Genomic DNA, 17,372 nt, shown 5'->3' on the forward strand with positions numbered 1-17,372 from the left:
CAAAAACAATGGCAACTCAGACTTTAAACGCCCACGCGGGCCATGCTCACTCGAGCTCCACCTCATCATACCCCCCGCGGCCTGCTTCTCCTACATTGACGAATCCCGACATGATTCTACCCGACTACGACCGCTCGCCCTCTCCCGACCGATCCCATTCTCCGTTGACAATGTGGAAGAATTCACATGCTGTCGATATGAACATGCAGTTCCAATTCCCTCCAAGCGCCTATATCGCCGGGCCCATCACTCCTACGACGCCAATAATCTACGGGAATGGAACTATGCTGTCCGATATTGGTGAGGTCACTGAGGCCGAGAGCACACCTGGTAGAAGATCACGCCCGACTTCGGTGATCTGGTCCAGACCCAATAATCGAAGCGGCGACGATTCACGACAGCCACAGTCACCCACCAAGATGCTCGAGAGCTTAAAGAAGCGGGCGGCTCAAGCGACGCGTTCGCGCCGGTCTTCCGTAGAGTCCACAAGCACCATCACCACCACTCAAGACCAGAATGCCATGTTCGCAGACTTCGACGATACCGTAAGCGTCGACGACAGCAACTTTCAGGGCGATGACGAAGAGAGTGTGGCAGAATCATATGCGGAAGATGTATCTGTGCATCAAGCACATGCCATACATCAACCACCCAGGGAATCCCTCGACGACCCCAATAGGTACTCGACCGCACTCATCAGCCGACGAGCAGAGCAGATTCTGGCGAATGCCAAGCGGAGACTGACGGTAAGTTCTGACCCCGCTGAAACAGTAAGGAAGGCAGGCTGACATCTCCAGACCATGGAAGGCAACTTATCGAGAGCGCGAAGCTCTTTGAGTATCTCGACTCCTTCAATGTCATCGTTTGACGGGAATAATTCGACCCCATCTCCCACGATTTTGCGCCCTGCTTCATCCGCAGCTTCGCCAACTTCTATTCACGGGCACGCAAGGATGTTGAGTGATACGTCTCTCAATTACGACGCAAACAACAACGGCACTATCCCAAGAAGGTCCGCTAGCGCCATGGGAGCGGCTGGAGGCTATCGACAACCGTATTCTGTGCGTAAGAACGTTCATGATGCTACGTTGGAGCGCCTGAACTCTGGAGGGGAAGGCCAATCTCGATACAAGGCAGCACAGGAAATAGGTCTGGAACCTCTTGGCGAGGATGAAGTCGCGCAAGAGTTCCACTCAGGAAGCGATAGCACTAAACGTGAAAGCTTGCTGAGCCCGGCACTCAGTTCCTCGAGTCGTGATCGGCCATTGGTGCGCTCGGCGTCGGTAGCGCAGATGCGTGACTTAAAGGGCCAGGTACAAGACCTGAAAGGCAAGATCTCGTCCTTGAGAGAGCAGGCGCGCGCGGACACAATGCGACGGCGCAGTCTGCAAAGCTTACGAACGCCAAGCCCCTTTACTCATGCGCAGGTCGATCAGTGGTACGCCAAATCTCAAGAGGAGCAATCGCCGCCCTTGACTGCTACGTCGGACAAGAACCCATGGAACGCCGATGCAGTCAGTGTCGACGGGCTGGTCCAAGAGCGGGGGTTCCCATCCGATGTACTAGTCGAACTACAGGAGCCTTCGATCATGGAAGACAACGAGTCCGTTGTAGACGAGTACGACGCAGCCCAAGAGGCCATCCGACTGGAAGAGAGACAAAAGGCCTTCGACGCTATGGAGGCAAACAAGGGCCAGGATGACGCAATTGACGATGACGATGACATCTCTGACATGCATACTGAAGATGGCTTCGAAGACAGTGTGCAGGTCCAGGAGGGAGATGGATACGACAGCGAGAGTGGTGACTCCCTTTACCACGATACAGTCCAGACTTTTATGTCCCACGAAGATCGAGAAGACGCTTTCGATTACGAACACTTCTTCCTCCACAGCGCACTAGGCAACCTGAGCCAACAGCGTCGGGGCAGCGTCAGTTCCGAAAGCTCCGTCGAGACAACTCGCGGACCGATGACATCGGATGAGTCGATTCGACCGAAATCGCACCATCGAAGAGGCAGCGGCGACACTACTTCAACGATTGAGTCTTTTGCTACGGCTCGCTCGGGGCGAGGCAGCAGAATCAGCACAAACGACGTGAGCGAGGACTTGAGACATGGTATTCTCACCCCACCAAGCGTCAGCCCAATCAGTGAGCACACTGAGAGCCCTCCTACTGCCAAGCGGTCAACAATTGGTAGCACCATGGGCGGCGAGGACGTTTTGGAGGAACTGAGAACACGCGCGCGGGCTGGCTCCACAGTCTACCGTCGACCCATGAGCACTCAAGCAACGATGGGTCACCGTCCGTCGACTGCTTCCTTCGACTCAACGGGTACCAACCGAAGCTTCCCTTTGGTGGGCAAGGCGCGTGTTAGCGTCGGTGTCCTTACGCCCCAAGGTTCTCCCGAGCTGGAGCTGAAGACGATTTCTGATGCTCTCTTGAGCGAAACCGCTAGCATTTGTGACAAAGAGAGTATGCATACACCTGATCAGCTCGCACCCATGGAAGCACTGGCCAAGGAGGACCAAATCCTTGTCGAACGCTTCGTTGCCAGCCTCGGCAGGTGCGTGCTCGCCATGAGCGAGGCTGGTAAGGCGTCTTCGGAGAGTCGGATGTATAGAAGACGCATCGATGCGGCTCGCCGGATCTTGGAGGGTATGGGCGAAACTTCATAATGGTTTCATTGTTCTTTTCAACGCGATGATCTGTTGTATCCGTGAGAGTCTCAACAGTGGTAGGGGCTAGGCTGCAAGGCGCAGTGACGGCAACAGGTCAAGGACACCAGCGCCGGTGTCCAAAACGAATAACTGATAATGTCAAATGAAAAGTGGGAGGCTGCGATTGAGGGAGGCAACGGAGCTAGGCGGAAGATGCTTGTTATTTCCCACGCTACCCACATCGGTTGACGATTCATTTCCTATTTCGAATTCGATACCCTTCTTGTACGTTTTTACAGCTACGTACTAGCTGTTACTTTTCTCTTCTTGTATCTCGTCTATTCATTTGCTCAAGCTGCTCACCTTTCCTTTGTTCAAAGAAGACTCGACGTCTTAAGCGTTTTGTTGAGAATACCAGTGCTGGGAACGTGTATTATGTGAAGAGAGAGCTGGACGGTTTCTGATTACCATTCGAGTCTTTAGCCTAGTCCAAGAATACTATGCAATACCATGCATCGCTATGCCTTCTGAGTATTATTATGTCCTTGAAATGGACAACACGCATAATAGCATGGTCATGCAGGCACTGCTCTAAACACTCAACTATTTCCGTAGATATGGGATAGTCTAGACTTCTGACTGACCAGGAACCTTATTCCAAAGTCGAATCTGGAGCTTGTTATCCAGAATTGGAGCTCGAGGGGAAGGGACTCGGGATCTCGTACTTGGACCCCGTACTTTCCTGTCATGCCTTTTTTCATCTTTTTCTTTTTCATTATTTTTCGAAATACCTTACCATTCATATCGATGCTCCCTTTTTGGCATTTGGATACAGTAAAATATTGAGATCTAATAAGCCTTGTCTAAGAGATACTAGTGGTTGGTGTCCCAGTCTCGATGTCATTGTGTCGGTGCGTTCCCCTTCCCACATGCTTGGAGAACAACGAACGTCGCGAATTAGCGTGGTCCCTCCATCTTCCCCACTTGGAAAACAGCAGCACCAACAACACCTCGAGTGCACACCGCATTTGCTTGTGCATGTGCCTTGTGCCTCGTGCTTGCTCTGCTTGCGCTCAAGGTTCCAAGGGTCCAACTCCACCTTCCTTCCTGGCCTATTTCCATTCCTTCCTCCACCTGCACAGGACCCTCTACCACATCCTCACCGCAACCGTTTTTACTTGTGTTATGATTGTCGTTTAGGTTTTGAGCGCAAAGAAAAAAACACACCCTCACCCAGTTTTCCTTCTGCCTTTCTTTCGGGTATATCCCAGTGTCGGGCATCAAAAGAGCCACGCTCATCTACAACGAAAAGTACGCACGCGCACGCGACCGAAAGCGAAAGACGAACAGCTACATACGAGCAGCAAGCGAGAAGCCGCAGAAAGACGTACCAGGGAAGAAACAACACGTATCGACAAACATCTACGACTGCTCCATTCCCTCAGATTACACCAAATTCCGAAAGAAAGCCCCCCCCAAAGGTCTCCAACAGAACTCACCGAAAGACAACAACCACCCAATATGGCCGAACCGTCGATCACAAACTTCCTCCTCCGCTCCCTCCTGCCCCCGGACGCCGCCGACTTTATCCACAAAAATGCCCTCCACCCGTCCTCGCCCGTCCAGCAGCTAAAAGGCCACGCCCTAGCCGCCGCCTCCCGCGCCTTCGACGAGCTGTACCCGTACCTCGCGCCCGCCGTCGACGCGACGCTCGACTTTTTACACTCGTCGCCCGAGCTCGTGTCTTTCGCGGTGCTGCTCGCGCTGCTGGCTGCCACGGTGATTGTGCTCAACTGGATCCGGCGTGTCGTTGCGTTTTGGACGGCGCTGGTGCTGCGGCTCGCATTTTGGGGCGGTGTTGTTGTCGTTGTCGCGGCCGTGTGGCAGAGGGGCGTCTTTGAGACGGCGAGAGACGCTGTTGTTGTGGGCGGGAAAGTTGTGGGCTTTGCGGCTGCTGCGAAGGATGTGTGGGTGAGCGAGTATCGGAGGTATGAGGAGGAAACGAAGATCCAGGGTAACAAATATCGGTAAAGAGGGGCAGATCTAATGGGAACTCGTTTCGAAGAGTCGACAGAAATCCGGAACTTGAACAAGCTTCCTAACCTACTGGATATACTCGGGACAAAGGTTCCCGGCGTAAAACACGACGAGAAGATACTTGGCTGAACAAGTCTGGGGAAGGGTCGCTGGGAATCGAATGGTGGAATATACCCCGGGGAAGGAAGACATGGATTGTATTTTTGGAGAGAGAAGGGGGATACAATTGTACGAGGCATACGCAACACGACTCGATGCTACATTCGAACCGTTGACCAAGAAGGCTCGAGGCCATGAGAACGACCACAGTGCCATGGGAGGGGTTAAAGAGACTGGACAAGCACCGTATACTTGAAGACTGAAGACAAGAAGCTCTGTCGCGGCTCTCGGTCAAGCAGGCAAATGGTATACGGTACAGTGGCAGACAGAACAACGATGCCAATGATGTTGTCGGACGATGATGAATGAGTCAATGGATTAAATAAATACCAACGCCAACGCTATGCAACCTGCTATATCTCCTTGCCCTATTGTTTTTTCGTTAATATGCCATCCATGTTGAGCGCGCCTGGCACAACCACAGCCAAGTGAGATCCGTGCATTCGCGAGCACTGAACAGTAGAGAGAACCGCCCCTTCTTGCATCCCGTGTTAACGTATTTTCGAGCTTCAATCGTCTTGCGGCTCGTCAAACTCCTCGTCCTTGAGCTCCTTTGGCTCCTGCGCCTCGTGGTACTGGATGATATCATCCACGTAGCTCAGGATCGCGCCGACGCTGTCCTCGTCCGTGTTATCCAGCTTGAGGTAGTTGACCATGCTGAAACTCTCAATCAGGCCCGCGACGGCGCGGTTGAGCCTCTGGAAGCTCCGGCCGCGCATGACGAGGTCGCGGTCGTGCACCTCGCCGCGGCCGTCGTCGGGCTCGCCGCCCGCGGCGGCGATGGAGATGGGATCGTCGTCGAGGAGGCCCGTATCGGGCGTGAGAAACCGCTTGAGGTCCTTTTTGCGGACCTGGTCCTTGACGAGGTCCATTTTGGAGAGGACGTTGATGTGGGGGATCTCGAGCATGATCATGGCGGACATTGCCGACAAGGTGCCGGCGAAGAATTTGGCGCGGTCGACGACGAAGGTGGCTTCGAGGAGGTAGGCGGCGCAGAGGCGGATGTCGAGGCTGCCCGGCTGGGAGAGGAAGCGGGCGAGAGCGGGCAGGATGGGGATGTGGGTGTAGAGCTCGATCTGGCCCGGCATGTCAAAGATGATGAGGTACTCCTCTGTGAGGTTGTCGAGGGCCTCTGTGAGGAAGTCGAGGTTCTCCATGAGGAACTCGAAGCAGTAGATGAGGCCGCCGTTGGGGCCGAGGCCGACCTCTTCCATGGCGTCGTGGAGGGAGATGAGGTCTTTGATGTCGAGGTCGGGCGCGTGCTCGAAGGACTCGGCGGCCGGGTCGAGGTTGACGTAGAAGGCGGAGCGGCGATTGAGGTTCAGGTGGGTGATGAGGGAGGCGCAGAAGGTGGACTGCCGGAGACGAAGGGAATGTTAGCTTTTCGGATGACATTTTTGAGGGATGTAAGCCGGCGCTCCGGCCGGCGTAACGGGGACGAAGAGATGGGACGGCGGTCCTGGATGCCGCACGGAGGCCGGGTAACGGAGCGGAAGAAGGGTATTGGGCTTTGGAGTACTGACCTTGCCGGCTCCGGCCGGGCCCATAACCATGACGCCGTACTTGGACATGATGGCGTGTGGGAGGGAGAATACGATGGGCGGTTCGTTTCGTGGGTCAAGACTTGCGAGCAGATATGTAAGGGCAGAGCTAAGCAAGAGGCTGTGTGTGTGTGTGTTTTCTCCTGATCGAGTGCCTGAGTCTGGGTATCGTGTAGCAGAGTAGTAGTGGCGGGAGCTTCAGCGGCTCGGGTAGGTGGTAGATGGTGGTGGTGGCCTTGGATCGGCAGAGTCACTTGTCGCAGACTTTTTGGGCAGAGGAATGGACGTTTGCCTATGGAAAATTACCCCGCCATGCAGGAACGGGCGCGCGTCAAGGGTCGCGGTTGATCAGCAGCGCCTGTCTTTGCGCGCCACTTTAGGATCCAGACAAAAGAGTGTCCGTACCGACAGGTACCTTATTACTAAGATATCAGAGAAGCTACACTTTGACTCTTTGGGCGAGGGTGATGTAACTCTGGTACTGGATGGGCTGAGCAACGTGACGCGGTGAAGGAAAATTGGATGCGACAAGGTTGCACTGTGATATCAGCGCCGGTGCCGGGGGTTGGATGTAGGATGGCAAGCGACGAGAAAAAAAAATTAAAAAATTTGCTTCGCGGCGGCGATAGCTTGCGATAAGAGACAACAGGATGCCAGCTCGAATGAGATGGCCCCCCTCCCCTTCCCATGGACCAATTTTGCTCTAACAGTGAGAACAATGACGGGCGGCTTGCTGCGGAATTACGGGCCAATGCCGCTCGCACGTGTAGAGCGCGGGAGGGGCATATTCTCACCAGGCCCGTTACAGATGTTATACAGCGTAGCTCCCAGTTGGGATTAGCCTGTTTCGGCGGGGGTTTCTCACTTGTCTCCAGAGGTATTGGAGGGGTGGCTTCGCAGTCTTGTTCGGAATGCGAATCCTCGCAGGAGGGATACGCCGAGGGAGTCACTGCTGTATGTTAAGGACACATTCAGATATCTACCGTATGGGAAGAATGGAGGATGGGAATGTCGCCGAGAAGTATGCGCGTGCCGTTGACATTCCGAACTTTGAACAGGGGGTTGTATTGCCCAGTCTCGAACAACTCGCGTGTCTTATCCAGGAAGAAAGGGACGCCTCGTGGAATGCCATTAACTTGACAATGCATTGGTAGGAGAGACAGAACTAGAAGAGTCTCAAAGGAGACAATCTCAGGTCAGCAAAGTTCCCGTTGGGAGTTTCAGCTCCCGTGCTTGACTACAACAATTGCGCGATGCCATCCTGCTTTTTATGTCCCGTACTTTGCTTACCTACACACAATAGAAGCTACCTTATCACCTTACTGTGTAGCTTGTGAGGCGAGGATAAGGTTCTTAACACCATCGGGCTTATGCTGGCCTTGGCCAAGAGGAAAGAAAAGGACTAGGGAAAAAATGGGAAGGACGAAACAGAAGGAAGCCCGAGCTCCCTCGGGGAACGATCACCGCTGCTCTCGTTGAGGTGCGCATCCTGGCGACTGTGTAAATCCGAGCTTTTACTCCCTTCCAGAATCCACGGTACCGTGGGATGCCCGCTATCTTGTTGAACCGCAACTCACCGACCAAGAGGTGGCCGTAGCGGTACACGGAAGTGCTGTAATGTGGCCTGAAGAGTGTTTTGGTACGGCACGTACGGTGCCTTTTCTGCTAATGGGAGCGCGCCTGACTGACACAGGTCACAGATATGCTGCGAAAGGTGAAGGCGGTCAAGGGAGAGAAGTCGTGAGGATGGCGCAATCTGGAGAATTTTGGACCCTCCCCCTCGACAGGGCTGGTACATAGGGATGGAGGGGTCGACCGGTGAATATACCTTCCCACCACAGTAATTTACTATGCTGGTGTGGGTACCTTCCCTGCCGTCCGGCCCTCGGCCAATGTCTCCCACGAATAGTGCCTCAAATCCGCTTGAGCTTATGGCAAGGTACGGTACGGAGCAAAAGGTACATCCAGTACAGAGGAGTAGCAAGCAGGAGCAAGAGGAGCAAGTGAGGAGCGAGAATTTCTTCCCAACCGGCCACCATCCCAAGTCCCAAGTCGGGTCCCAGAGTCCCCATCCCCAGGTCGCGCGCTCGTCTTGTGTTTCTTTTAAAACCCGAACGGCCACATCTTCCTCTTCCTTCTCTCGCACTCTTTCCTCCTTCTACATCCTCAAGCCTCAACTTCCTCCGTGTCCCTTCTCCATCTCAAAAGGTATGCAATTGACTTTGCGTTGATGTTCCCTCCCCCTCCACGCAGACCCAGAGAAAAGAGGACAAACCGCTGACCCATTGAATCCAGAAGTAGCTTTTACCCGTTGCTGTCTTCATAGCCCCTCGGAACCCCGCGTCGGTATTTTTTCACCGCACCGAGCTTCTCAAAACTTTTTTCTTCTCTTCTTCACATCTTTTCACATACACACTTCCCACACATCTATCCAAGATGTCTGCTACCAACGGTGTCAACGGCAACGGCATTGCCAGCCGCAAGCACTTCAACGAGGGCAACTTCCTCTTCACCGTGAGCAAACCCTTTTGGTCGCTAATTGCCGACAGCCCCTCAGGCCGAACACCCATGCTAACTCCCGAGATAGTCCGAGTCTGTCGGTGAGGGTCACCCCGACAAGATCGCCGATCAGGTCTCCGATGCCATCCTCGACGCCTGCCTGAGAGAGGACCCCCTCTCCAAGGTCGCTTGCGAGACCGCCACCAAGACCGGTATGATCATGGTCTTCGGTGAGATCACCACCAAGGCCAAGCTCGACTACCAGAAGGTTGTCCGTGACGCCGTCAAGGACATCGGCTACGATGACTCCGCCAAGGGCTTCGACTACAAGACCCTTAACCTGCTCGTCGCCATCGAGCAGCAGTCACCCGATATCGCCCAGGGTCTCCACTACGAGAAGGCCCTCGAGCAGCTCGGTGCCGGTGACCAGGGTATCATGTTCGGATACGCCACCGACGAGACCCCTGAGCTCTTCCCCCTCACCCTCCTCTTCGCCCACAAGCTCAACGCTGCCATGTCTGCTGCCCGCCGTGACGGCACCCTCCCCTGGCTCCGCCCCGACACCAAGACCCAGGTCACCATCGAGTACAAGCATGACAACGGTGCCGTTGTTCCCCTGCGCGTCGACACCATTGTCGTCTCTGCCCAGCACGCTGAGGACATCACCACCGAGCAGCTCCGCAAGGAGATCAAGGAGAAGATCATCAAGAAGGTCATCCCTGAGAAGTACCTTGACGACAAGACCGTCTACCACGTAAGTTCTAACCCCATTGCGCTACTTTATGGCTATCCGACTAACATCCATCAGATCCAACCTTCCGGCCTCTTCATCATCGGTGGTCCCCAGGGTGACGCCGGTCTGACCGGTCGCAAGATCATTGTCGACACCTACGGTGGCTGGGGTGCCCACGGTGGTGGTGCCTTCTCCGGCAAGGATTTCTCCAAGGTCGATCGTTCCGCTGCCTACGTCGGTCGCTGGATCGCCAAGTCCCTTGTCAACGCTGGCCTTGCCCGTCGTGCCCTTGTCCAGCTTTCCTACGCCATTGGTGTCGCTGAGCCCCTTTCCATCTACGTCGATACCTACGGCACCTCCGACAAGACCTCCGATGAGCTCGTCAAGATCATCCGCGACAACTTTGACCTCCGCCCCGGTGTCATTGTCCGCGAGCTCAGCCTGGACCGCCCCATCTACCTCCAGACCGCCAAGAACGGTCACTTCGGTACCAACCAGACCTTCACCTGGGAGCAGCCTAAGACTCTCAAGTTCTAAGTCAATTAGTACTGGACCGAGCAGGATTTCTTCAACAAGCTTCCTGCATTGCAACGACCTAGACGTTTATAACAATTTTGATATTCATGCGGACAGGCACTCAAACATGGCGTACGGTTCTCAACGAATCCCGGTTTCCAGCCTTTTCGGGTAAAGGCAGCAACAACAACATCAAGACACGAGGGCGTGGTCTTTTTGGTAGGATCGTTTTTTCATTTTATGTCAAACGGTGTTAAAAACAATCGGAACAAGGGAGCGGTGGCGTCTTTCAACAAAGACACAAAGCGGGTTACACAGGAACAAATCCTGAAGCGATTTTTTTCGTTTTCTTTTTTCCAAAGTCACAAAAAGAGCAATGCATTATGAGAAAGATACCCTTCGGATTGTTCGAAAGGGGAACAAAGCATCTACAACGGCGTTAACGGGGAAACAAAAGAACTTCAACATCTTTTCTTTCCTGGTTTTCTAGCCGACCATCTCTTGCGCGGTTGAGGGTGGCAGAGGCGAATAGCCGGGGGAGACAGGCCTCAGAGGTTCCATCTTTGGGCATGGGGATGATGTGGGCTTGGAGATAGCTCATGATTTGTAGATAGGTAGACCATTTGGCTACTGACAATAGAGATGAGGATCTCACGAACTTGACTTTCTGAGACATGCAACTGTGAACCAATGACGCGAGCCAGACACGACTACCTAGCACCCAGCAGCACCTCTATCAAGCTTCACCGCCTCAATTCCACGAAGTGTCTCGGGACGTCCCCTTGCAGTTCTAGAAGGAAACCTAGGCTCAACACGGCCGGGCAAATCCCAGACATGTTTCTCAACGGCATGAAGCGGATCGCACGCCATACGTCGGTTGATAGACTGAACGCTACACTGCCCGCCCGCAACTGACTGTCTACATGCTCGGATAAGGAGGGGAAAATGACTTGTGGCCCAGAGACTCAAAGTCGGACTTTCAGCATGCAGGACAGAAAGTCTAATTCGGAGTATACCTTTTTAACAAAGTTTCCGCCGGTGGGAGGACCGCCAAATTTGACGTGTCACAAAAAGAACAGGCAAAAGCTTCGCAGTGTCAATCGCTATGAGAGTCCTCCAAGTTCGTTATCGTCGCCGTCGCGAGATTTGCGAAAATTGAATCCTTGATATAACTTTTTCTCGCCACTGCCGTCACACAATGTCCGCCGGTCCCAGTGGAGCTATCCACCGGAGCTGGCGAGATGTACACGGAAGGGTGGCCGAGTTGGTTATGGCGCCAGGTTAAGGTCAGCTTAACATCTGTTTCCTGGTGGGGCAACCCGCGCGAGTTCGAGTCTCGTCCCTTTCAATTTTTGTGGTCTTGGGGTGATATTCGTATGAGGATGATTGAAACTTGATATTTTTATGTCGTGCTGATCTCGTATGTGTCTTGCACATACTGAGTATTGTCCAGTGAGTGATTGCTGGGTAGTTTGCCGTGTTTTGTATCTAGCTATGTCCTCTGAATTTTGATAACGGAGCCACTTTGTCCCAATGACCAAGCGATCCATTTCCAAGTATAGATGACTATGTTTTGAAACTGTCAATGGCTTATTGTATGAGTTGTCGTTTCTTGGGTACTTCCTCGTTCCTTGGGAAGAGTACTTATCCTTTTCAATGAGACAAATAAATATTAGCCAATATTCCAGTTTCAAACGTGTGTGGCCCTCGTCAAGAACCAGCCGCCCGTTTGCGCGTAGGCGTGATATCCTGTGCCCAAGTACAAAGACTCGAAATCCTTTTTGTGTCACTTTCCCCAGTATCTTGATGCGTGTACGAGAAAACCTTATTATAATATCATCTGTCTCCCTTTCCTCCGAGCAAACGTATCGTATCAGCCAACGCCCCCAGGATCTAAATAAAGACTTGAATAGACCTTCACCTCCGGAGACCGTCACACAAAACTCCGGGCCGCAAACACGGGAACCACGGGAAATGTGGAAAGTCTTCCGATCGTGGGATACGTCCTCGGGCCCCGTTGCGGTCCGTGAAGTTCGGGAGCATTGTTCAGTATCAAGGTTGCGGCCCGGTGTCTCTTCCCGAAGTTGACGATTCTCCGGGAGGGTGTTTGCGTTGCGCAAGGTGCGGTGAGACTGAGAGAATACGGGTGGTTTTCAGCTCCACAAAGCGCAAAGAGACAACTTTGGTATTGCTAATGCGGTCAAGTGATCAGCGTAAGCAACAAATTGCTTTAATTTTGGATATTGACATTCTCACCGTCGACTGAATGGTAGCTGCTGCCATCAGCTGACGCTCGAAATGCCCGTAAACCTGGAATTACCTCACACGAACATGTTACACAAAAGTCACGACAATAGGGCTGAAGCAGACCCCGACCAGGCTGGGCGGAATCTTTCCCTCTTTACGCTTCCCGATCGGGACAGTCGTATCGACTAAAGTTGCAGTGGGATGGTACTCCGTGTGTAACCCCAAAACCCAAAACACTCGATCTTGTCTCCTTGTCGTTTCCTCCTACAATTGAGCAGGTGAGCTTGCTCCTGTGAGGTTCGTGACACAGACACGTAGTAGCGTGCATTGCGATGAGATCTCCATCTAGAGGGAAGCGTGGGGAGTGGTTCGAGCAAATGGGGAAACGAGGGTGAGAGAGGGAGAGAAGGAGAAGAGAAAGAGCTGGTGGTGGGATAGGGGGAACGTAGGTTTTGGGCTTGACCTGGCAAGATTAGGTCAACCATCCCAACGGTACCCAACCAGAGATGAGGGGAACCAGGTCCGTCTCAACGATGATTTGTGTATGCGTTGTACGCTTTGAGCCAGACGGGTGTCTACGGCCGAATCGCATTGGAGAGATGGTCTGTTTGTAGAAAGCGACCTCAAGACACTTTCGGCTTTCATAGTGGGTATGCTGAAAGCCGCAAGCGGATCCGCGCCGGCACATTGAGATTGCTCTTGTTGTTCATGTCTCTTCGTGGGCTAATTGATGCCAATCCACTGGAGTAGTGACTGAAATATCTGTGGGCAGGCGGTTCAGCGGGAGAAAGAAAAGCAACAGCATAAAAGCGGCACTTTACTCATGAACATGTGCGCTTGTCCGCGATTACAGGAGTAGGCTAGCTCCGCCAAGCAAACCAAGCTGGATCATGTTTGGCAACTTGCCATGGCTTTTCGGTGGGTTGGTCGGCACTATGCCGAGTAAGTCGAGCGGCATCAGAAGCGTCCAGTTGGAATTACTTCGTGATCGCCACGTTACGTGCAGGCATGTTGGCGTTTCATGGGTCGGCATCTGATGGCCATCTCGTCGTGGGGCTAGGGCTGTGGAGTGGTAACTTAATCACACCGAGCCAAATGACGAGGCGTACACCGGTCTACGGGAAGCCGGCCAAGATGGGATAATGGGGTTAGAATCGGCGATCGGATTTGGGAACATCAAACGTGGTACGTTACCTGAAGAGCCCGGTGGCTGGTGGAAAGTTGATGACCCGGTATCAGTGGGTTCATGATTGATGCGTCAGTCCTTTGAAATCATCCCAGAATATGCATTTAATATCACTAATGAACTTAATGCCAGAGCAGTCCATAGCATGTTAATTTGCGAGAAGCCCAACGAACACATAACCCTTCCCGTTGACATGCAGATGCAGTCGGCATGCTACGTTGTGTCATCACAGGCCAACGTGTTCATGATGGAATAACGAAGATCATTCTCTGGCGATATGGCAAACATTTTTCAAACACCGTTGAGGGATTTGATCTTCCTTACGGCCGGGTGTAGAAGCGTTGGATGTTGGAATGGATGGCAGCCTAGGCCCCAGGGTACGATATGCTATGCCACACCCAACCCTGCTTATTGAAGCGAGCGAACGAAAGACAACAGGGACCTGTGAGGCCGGTCTAATTCCGCGCTACCCTTGAAAGAGCATCCAGACTCGCCAAAGCTCACTATTTCTGCCATGGCATTGCTTTGCGGCTTGCTGCCAGCCTCCCGGAAGATGGGGGGATATTGTGCCGAATGGCCTGCCTACCCGTCGAGGTAGCAGGTGATTGGCAATGTCAGTATCCTCGTCAGCCAAGATTCACCCAGAGGAATTTCATCCTTGGAAGATCCCGGCACCATGAAAGACAGCATGCCGAGAGGAATGGTGCAAGCCTCTGAAGCTCTTGTCCGGTATCAGCCGCAGCCGACCAACTTTGCCTTCTGGAAATATCGATGTACGCCGGAATAAGCCACAAGGCGTTCCAACAGCTCAGAACCATACCAGTTCCAATGACGCCAACAATGGCCGGCGCCGGAGTTAGTGGCCTGGCAGGGGCTGTGTGATTTATCGGGGTGAGTGAAAGGGGATCTCTTCATCTTGCTTAAGAAAATTCGGGAAGGGTAAAATGCATCAGAGGGAGGGGTGGGAAGGACCGAAGGAGTGGTTCGTGGCTGGGATATCCGAGACTCGATCCAACTCATTCGGTACGGGTTGCCGTTGGGGTACGACGGGCGGTGCGATCCCTCGGCCGGCGGGTGTGGTTGAGAAGCAAAGGGGTCGAAGGCGTTGGACAATAGCAACGTTGCCCCACACACATCCGAGAACAATGTCAATCGGGGGGCTCCACCGTGCCACCACAATGGAAAGAGGCGTTCGGCAAAGTGGGTCGATGCTCCGAGTGGTCCTCCCCCTCCGGCTTCCGCACCCCCCTACTCTACGCCCATCCAGCAATGCAGCTTTCCGGGGAGAACAATAACCTGGTAATGCCATTCAGCCGTGTGAAGCGTCAAACTTTCCTTTAGTGTTGGCCGGCTTTTAGGTACGCAGGAGACAGGGGCGCGTTGCTCCCATTGGCAAATGTCGTAGAGAGGACCGGACATCTTCCGCCTTGCCCTGTTCAGACATGGGGGCATGTCCCTCGCCATGTGGGCAATTGCTCTTTCGAGGCTGTTATCTGGGTTAATTTGTTCCTTCGATCGGCGTGATTTGGGCGCAACAAGCATCGTCGGGATCCGCCACACCCTTGTTCTGGCTCCGAATGCTTGGGTCTCGTTTCGCTGCCGGTTACCACAATGGTGTGGTCCGAGCAAGAGAAGCAGAGAGGAAGCCTGGTTCAAACGGAGATTTGCGGGAAGTCGGCCCAACTCATCCTACTCTGGGAGCTCAAACAAGCTTACCGTAGCTAGTGGTGGTTGTAATCTAGCTTCTGCGCTTACACCGTGTGTCTGTGAAAGAATGTCACAGGTGGAGCTCGACAGCAATAAGTGAGAGATGATGGATTGTTGGCGAGTGATGGAACAGAGCCCATTGTGCTTGCCTGGTGTTTTCTTCGGCCTACCCACTAGAATGGGGAGGCACTGCCCATTTTGAACGTTCCGTTCTACCAACTGAACAGGGAATGCTGAGTTTCAATGTTACTTCCCACGTCTGGCGTCATTCTGTCACATTTCCGCTAAAGAAACCTGGTCTTACCTTGAATGTGTTGTCATATGCCTAAGGAAGTAGTTATATATGGACTACTACTGCTACTACACTTACTTCTTCTTCTCATCTCACATGCGCTCTGCATCTTGTTCCACTCCACGTCTTGATTACGAGAGAAAGTCGAAAGATAAAAGATCCAAAGGCGTCTCTATCAGCCTACAAAAACCTTGGACGTTGAAGAGACAGCTGCGTGCCTTAACTCATCACCACTTCTTCTCTACACATTGCCATAACCGAAGATGGCTTCAGCCACCGAAAGCGTCCAGACCCAACACCTTGCTCTACTATCAGGCCTTCATGCTCTGACGATACCCAAGGATAATCATCCCTGGAGACAACCTCAGCCTCCAGCATACTCTCCACAGGCACAACCGACGGGCTTTGGCAGCATCGCATCCCACTTTGTGAGACGAGATATTACTCACGACAGCCAATACAGTCAACGGACCTCTCATCTTCCGCAAGACTCGATCTTAGATGCCGAAGAGGAAGATGAAGAGGAAGAATCGTCACCCATTTCCCTGCGTATCTCAACACGAATCGACGTGGCCAGCGATAGCAGTCTCATCGCCCTGCCCTATTCGCCTGCGTCACAGGCAAATTTCATTGCAAAAGCGATCGTCGATGCCATTCATGACAGAGATTGGACAGTGGGGTGTCCCTTGATAGACGAAAATGGGCGGCCAAGACCATTGAAGCTGGAAGTCGATGCAGGTATCACTGTGAGGGGGTCGTCAAATGTCATCGGCACGGAAGCAGTCATCACAGAGTTCCTTCGTCATGGGACACATACTCAAAAGAAGCCACCTCACCGACAACACCCGAGACAGTCTACCGATTCCGCGGCATCTCCTTCATCGCCGAATCGGAGGAGATCGGCCTCAGAGCTAGATGCGCCTGAGCATCCAGTGTATAAGCGTGCTCGAAGTGAGGAGTGAGTCTTTGTTGGTCTGTTTCTTGCTTTTCTTGCGAGCAGTACTTCATCGAACTCGGCGGTCCATCTTTGGTGGCATTGATAGGATAAATGGGGCAGAGAGCCACGTCACGCTGAGCTCTTGAGTCTCCGGGAGGACCTCAATGGTGCTCACCTGTCAATGACACTATGCGGGTGGCGCAGAGCTACAAGAATCTCGGACAACACGCGTGTCACCGGCATTGGGTAGGCATGATAGTGCCGAGGTGTGGTGGAATTGGGCGGGGCTGTACATATCAACCTGGATAATATCGAAAGGATACCGAAATGTCGTTAACGATCAGCTCATTGTATTCGACATTTATAGTAAATTCGCTTCATGCTCACGAATTTTGAAACCACATATGATGTCTTCCTTAGCACATTACTGCTCTATTCGTACTTGTGGTAAGTTTGACAATGTATATAACTTCCCCATTGAACCCTGAGATCGGAGTCCCGAATATCGAGGTTTGAGCAAGCTAGCATGTGATGAACGTCCAAGGTATAAGAAATTTGATCCCCAATCTCGATCCCCTCGGGCTCTCAGCCTATACGCAGCTTGAAGATGCTGGCTGTATCCACACCACCTGTTTGTTACCTAGGTACGGATATAAGGCATGGTTGTTCCGACTGTCTGGTACCAGGTCCTAGCGCGCGCCGGGGAAAGCCAAGCCGCATCCCTTGTCTCCCCCGTCATTCTTCCTGCATTGTTATACATGAACGCATTGCCTCCTTTAGGATGTGTTCGCCGTGGACAGGATGACACAAGCAACGTGTGGTGGGTTGTATGTGCCGATGCGGAGCCGGGAACGGAAC

General features: G+C 53.0%; 5 protein-coding genes across 5 annotated transcripts; 4 read left to right on the forward strand and 1 right to left on the reverse strand.

Moving 5' to 3' along the window:
- Positions 1–8: 8 nt before the first annotated feature.
- CTAM01_07762 (uncharacterized protein) lies at positions 9–2,678 on the forward strand (the record flags this gene model as incomplete). The annotated part of the gene is made up of 2 exons (XM_060523783.1): positions 9–746; positions 798–2,678. The coding sequence occupies 2 exons, from the start codon at positions 9–11 to the stop codon at positions 2,676–2,678; spliced, it is 2,619 nt and encodes an 872-aa protein (XP_060381530.1).
- Positions 2,679–4,181: 1,503 nt separating this feature from the next.
- CTAM01_07763 (uncharacterized protein) lies at positions 4,182–4,691 on the forward strand (the record flags this gene model as incomplete). The annotated part of the gene is made up of 1 exon (XM_060523784.1): positions 4,182–4,691. The coding sequence occupies one exon, from the start codon at positions 4,182–4,184 to the stop codon at positions 4,689–4,691; it is 510 nt and encodes a 169-aa protein (XP_060381531.1).
- Positions 4,692–5,365: 674 nt separating this feature from the next.
- CTAM01_07764 (uncharacterized protein) lies at positions 5,366–6,427 on the reverse strand (the record flags this gene model as incomplete). The annotated part of the gene is made up of 2 exons (XM_060523785.1): positions 5,366–6,211; positions 6,380–6,427. The coding sequence occupies 2 exons, from the start codon at positions 6,425–6,427 to the stop codon at positions 5,366–5,368; spliced, it is 894 nt and encodes a 297-aa protein (XP_060381532.1).
- A 2,406-nt stretch (positions 6,428–8,833) lies between these two features.
- Positions 8,834–10,166, forward strand: CTAM01_07765 (methionine adenosyltransferase; the record flags this gene model as incomplete). Its single annotated transcript, XM_060523786.1, has 3 exons — positions 8,834–8,911; positions 8,985–9,650; positions 9,705–10,166. The coding sequence occupies 3 exons, from the start codon at positions 8,834–8,836 to the stop codon at positions 10,164–10,166; spliced, it is 1,206 nt and encodes a 401-aa protein (XP_060381533.1).
- Positions 10,167–15,840: 5,674 nt separating this feature from the next.
- CTAM01_07766 (uncharacterized protein) lies at positions 15,841–16,539 on the forward strand (the record flags this gene model as incomplete). Its single annotated transcript, XM_060523787.1, has 1 exon — positions 15,841–16,539. The coding sequence occupies one exon, from the start codon at positions 15,841–15,843 to the stop codon at positions 16,537–16,539; it is 699 nt and encodes a 232-aa protein (XP_060381534.1).
- Positions 16,540–17,372: the final 833 nt, after the last annotated feature.

The sequence above is a fragment of the Colletotrichum tamarilloi genome (genome assembly GCF_030869305.1).
Source record: "Colletotrichum tamarilloi strain Tom-12 chromosome Unknown Scaffold_25.1, whole genome shotgun sequence".
NCBI lineage: Eukaryota > Fungi > Ascomycota > Sordariomycetes > Glomerellales > Glomerellaceae > Colletotrichum > Colletotrichum tamarilloi.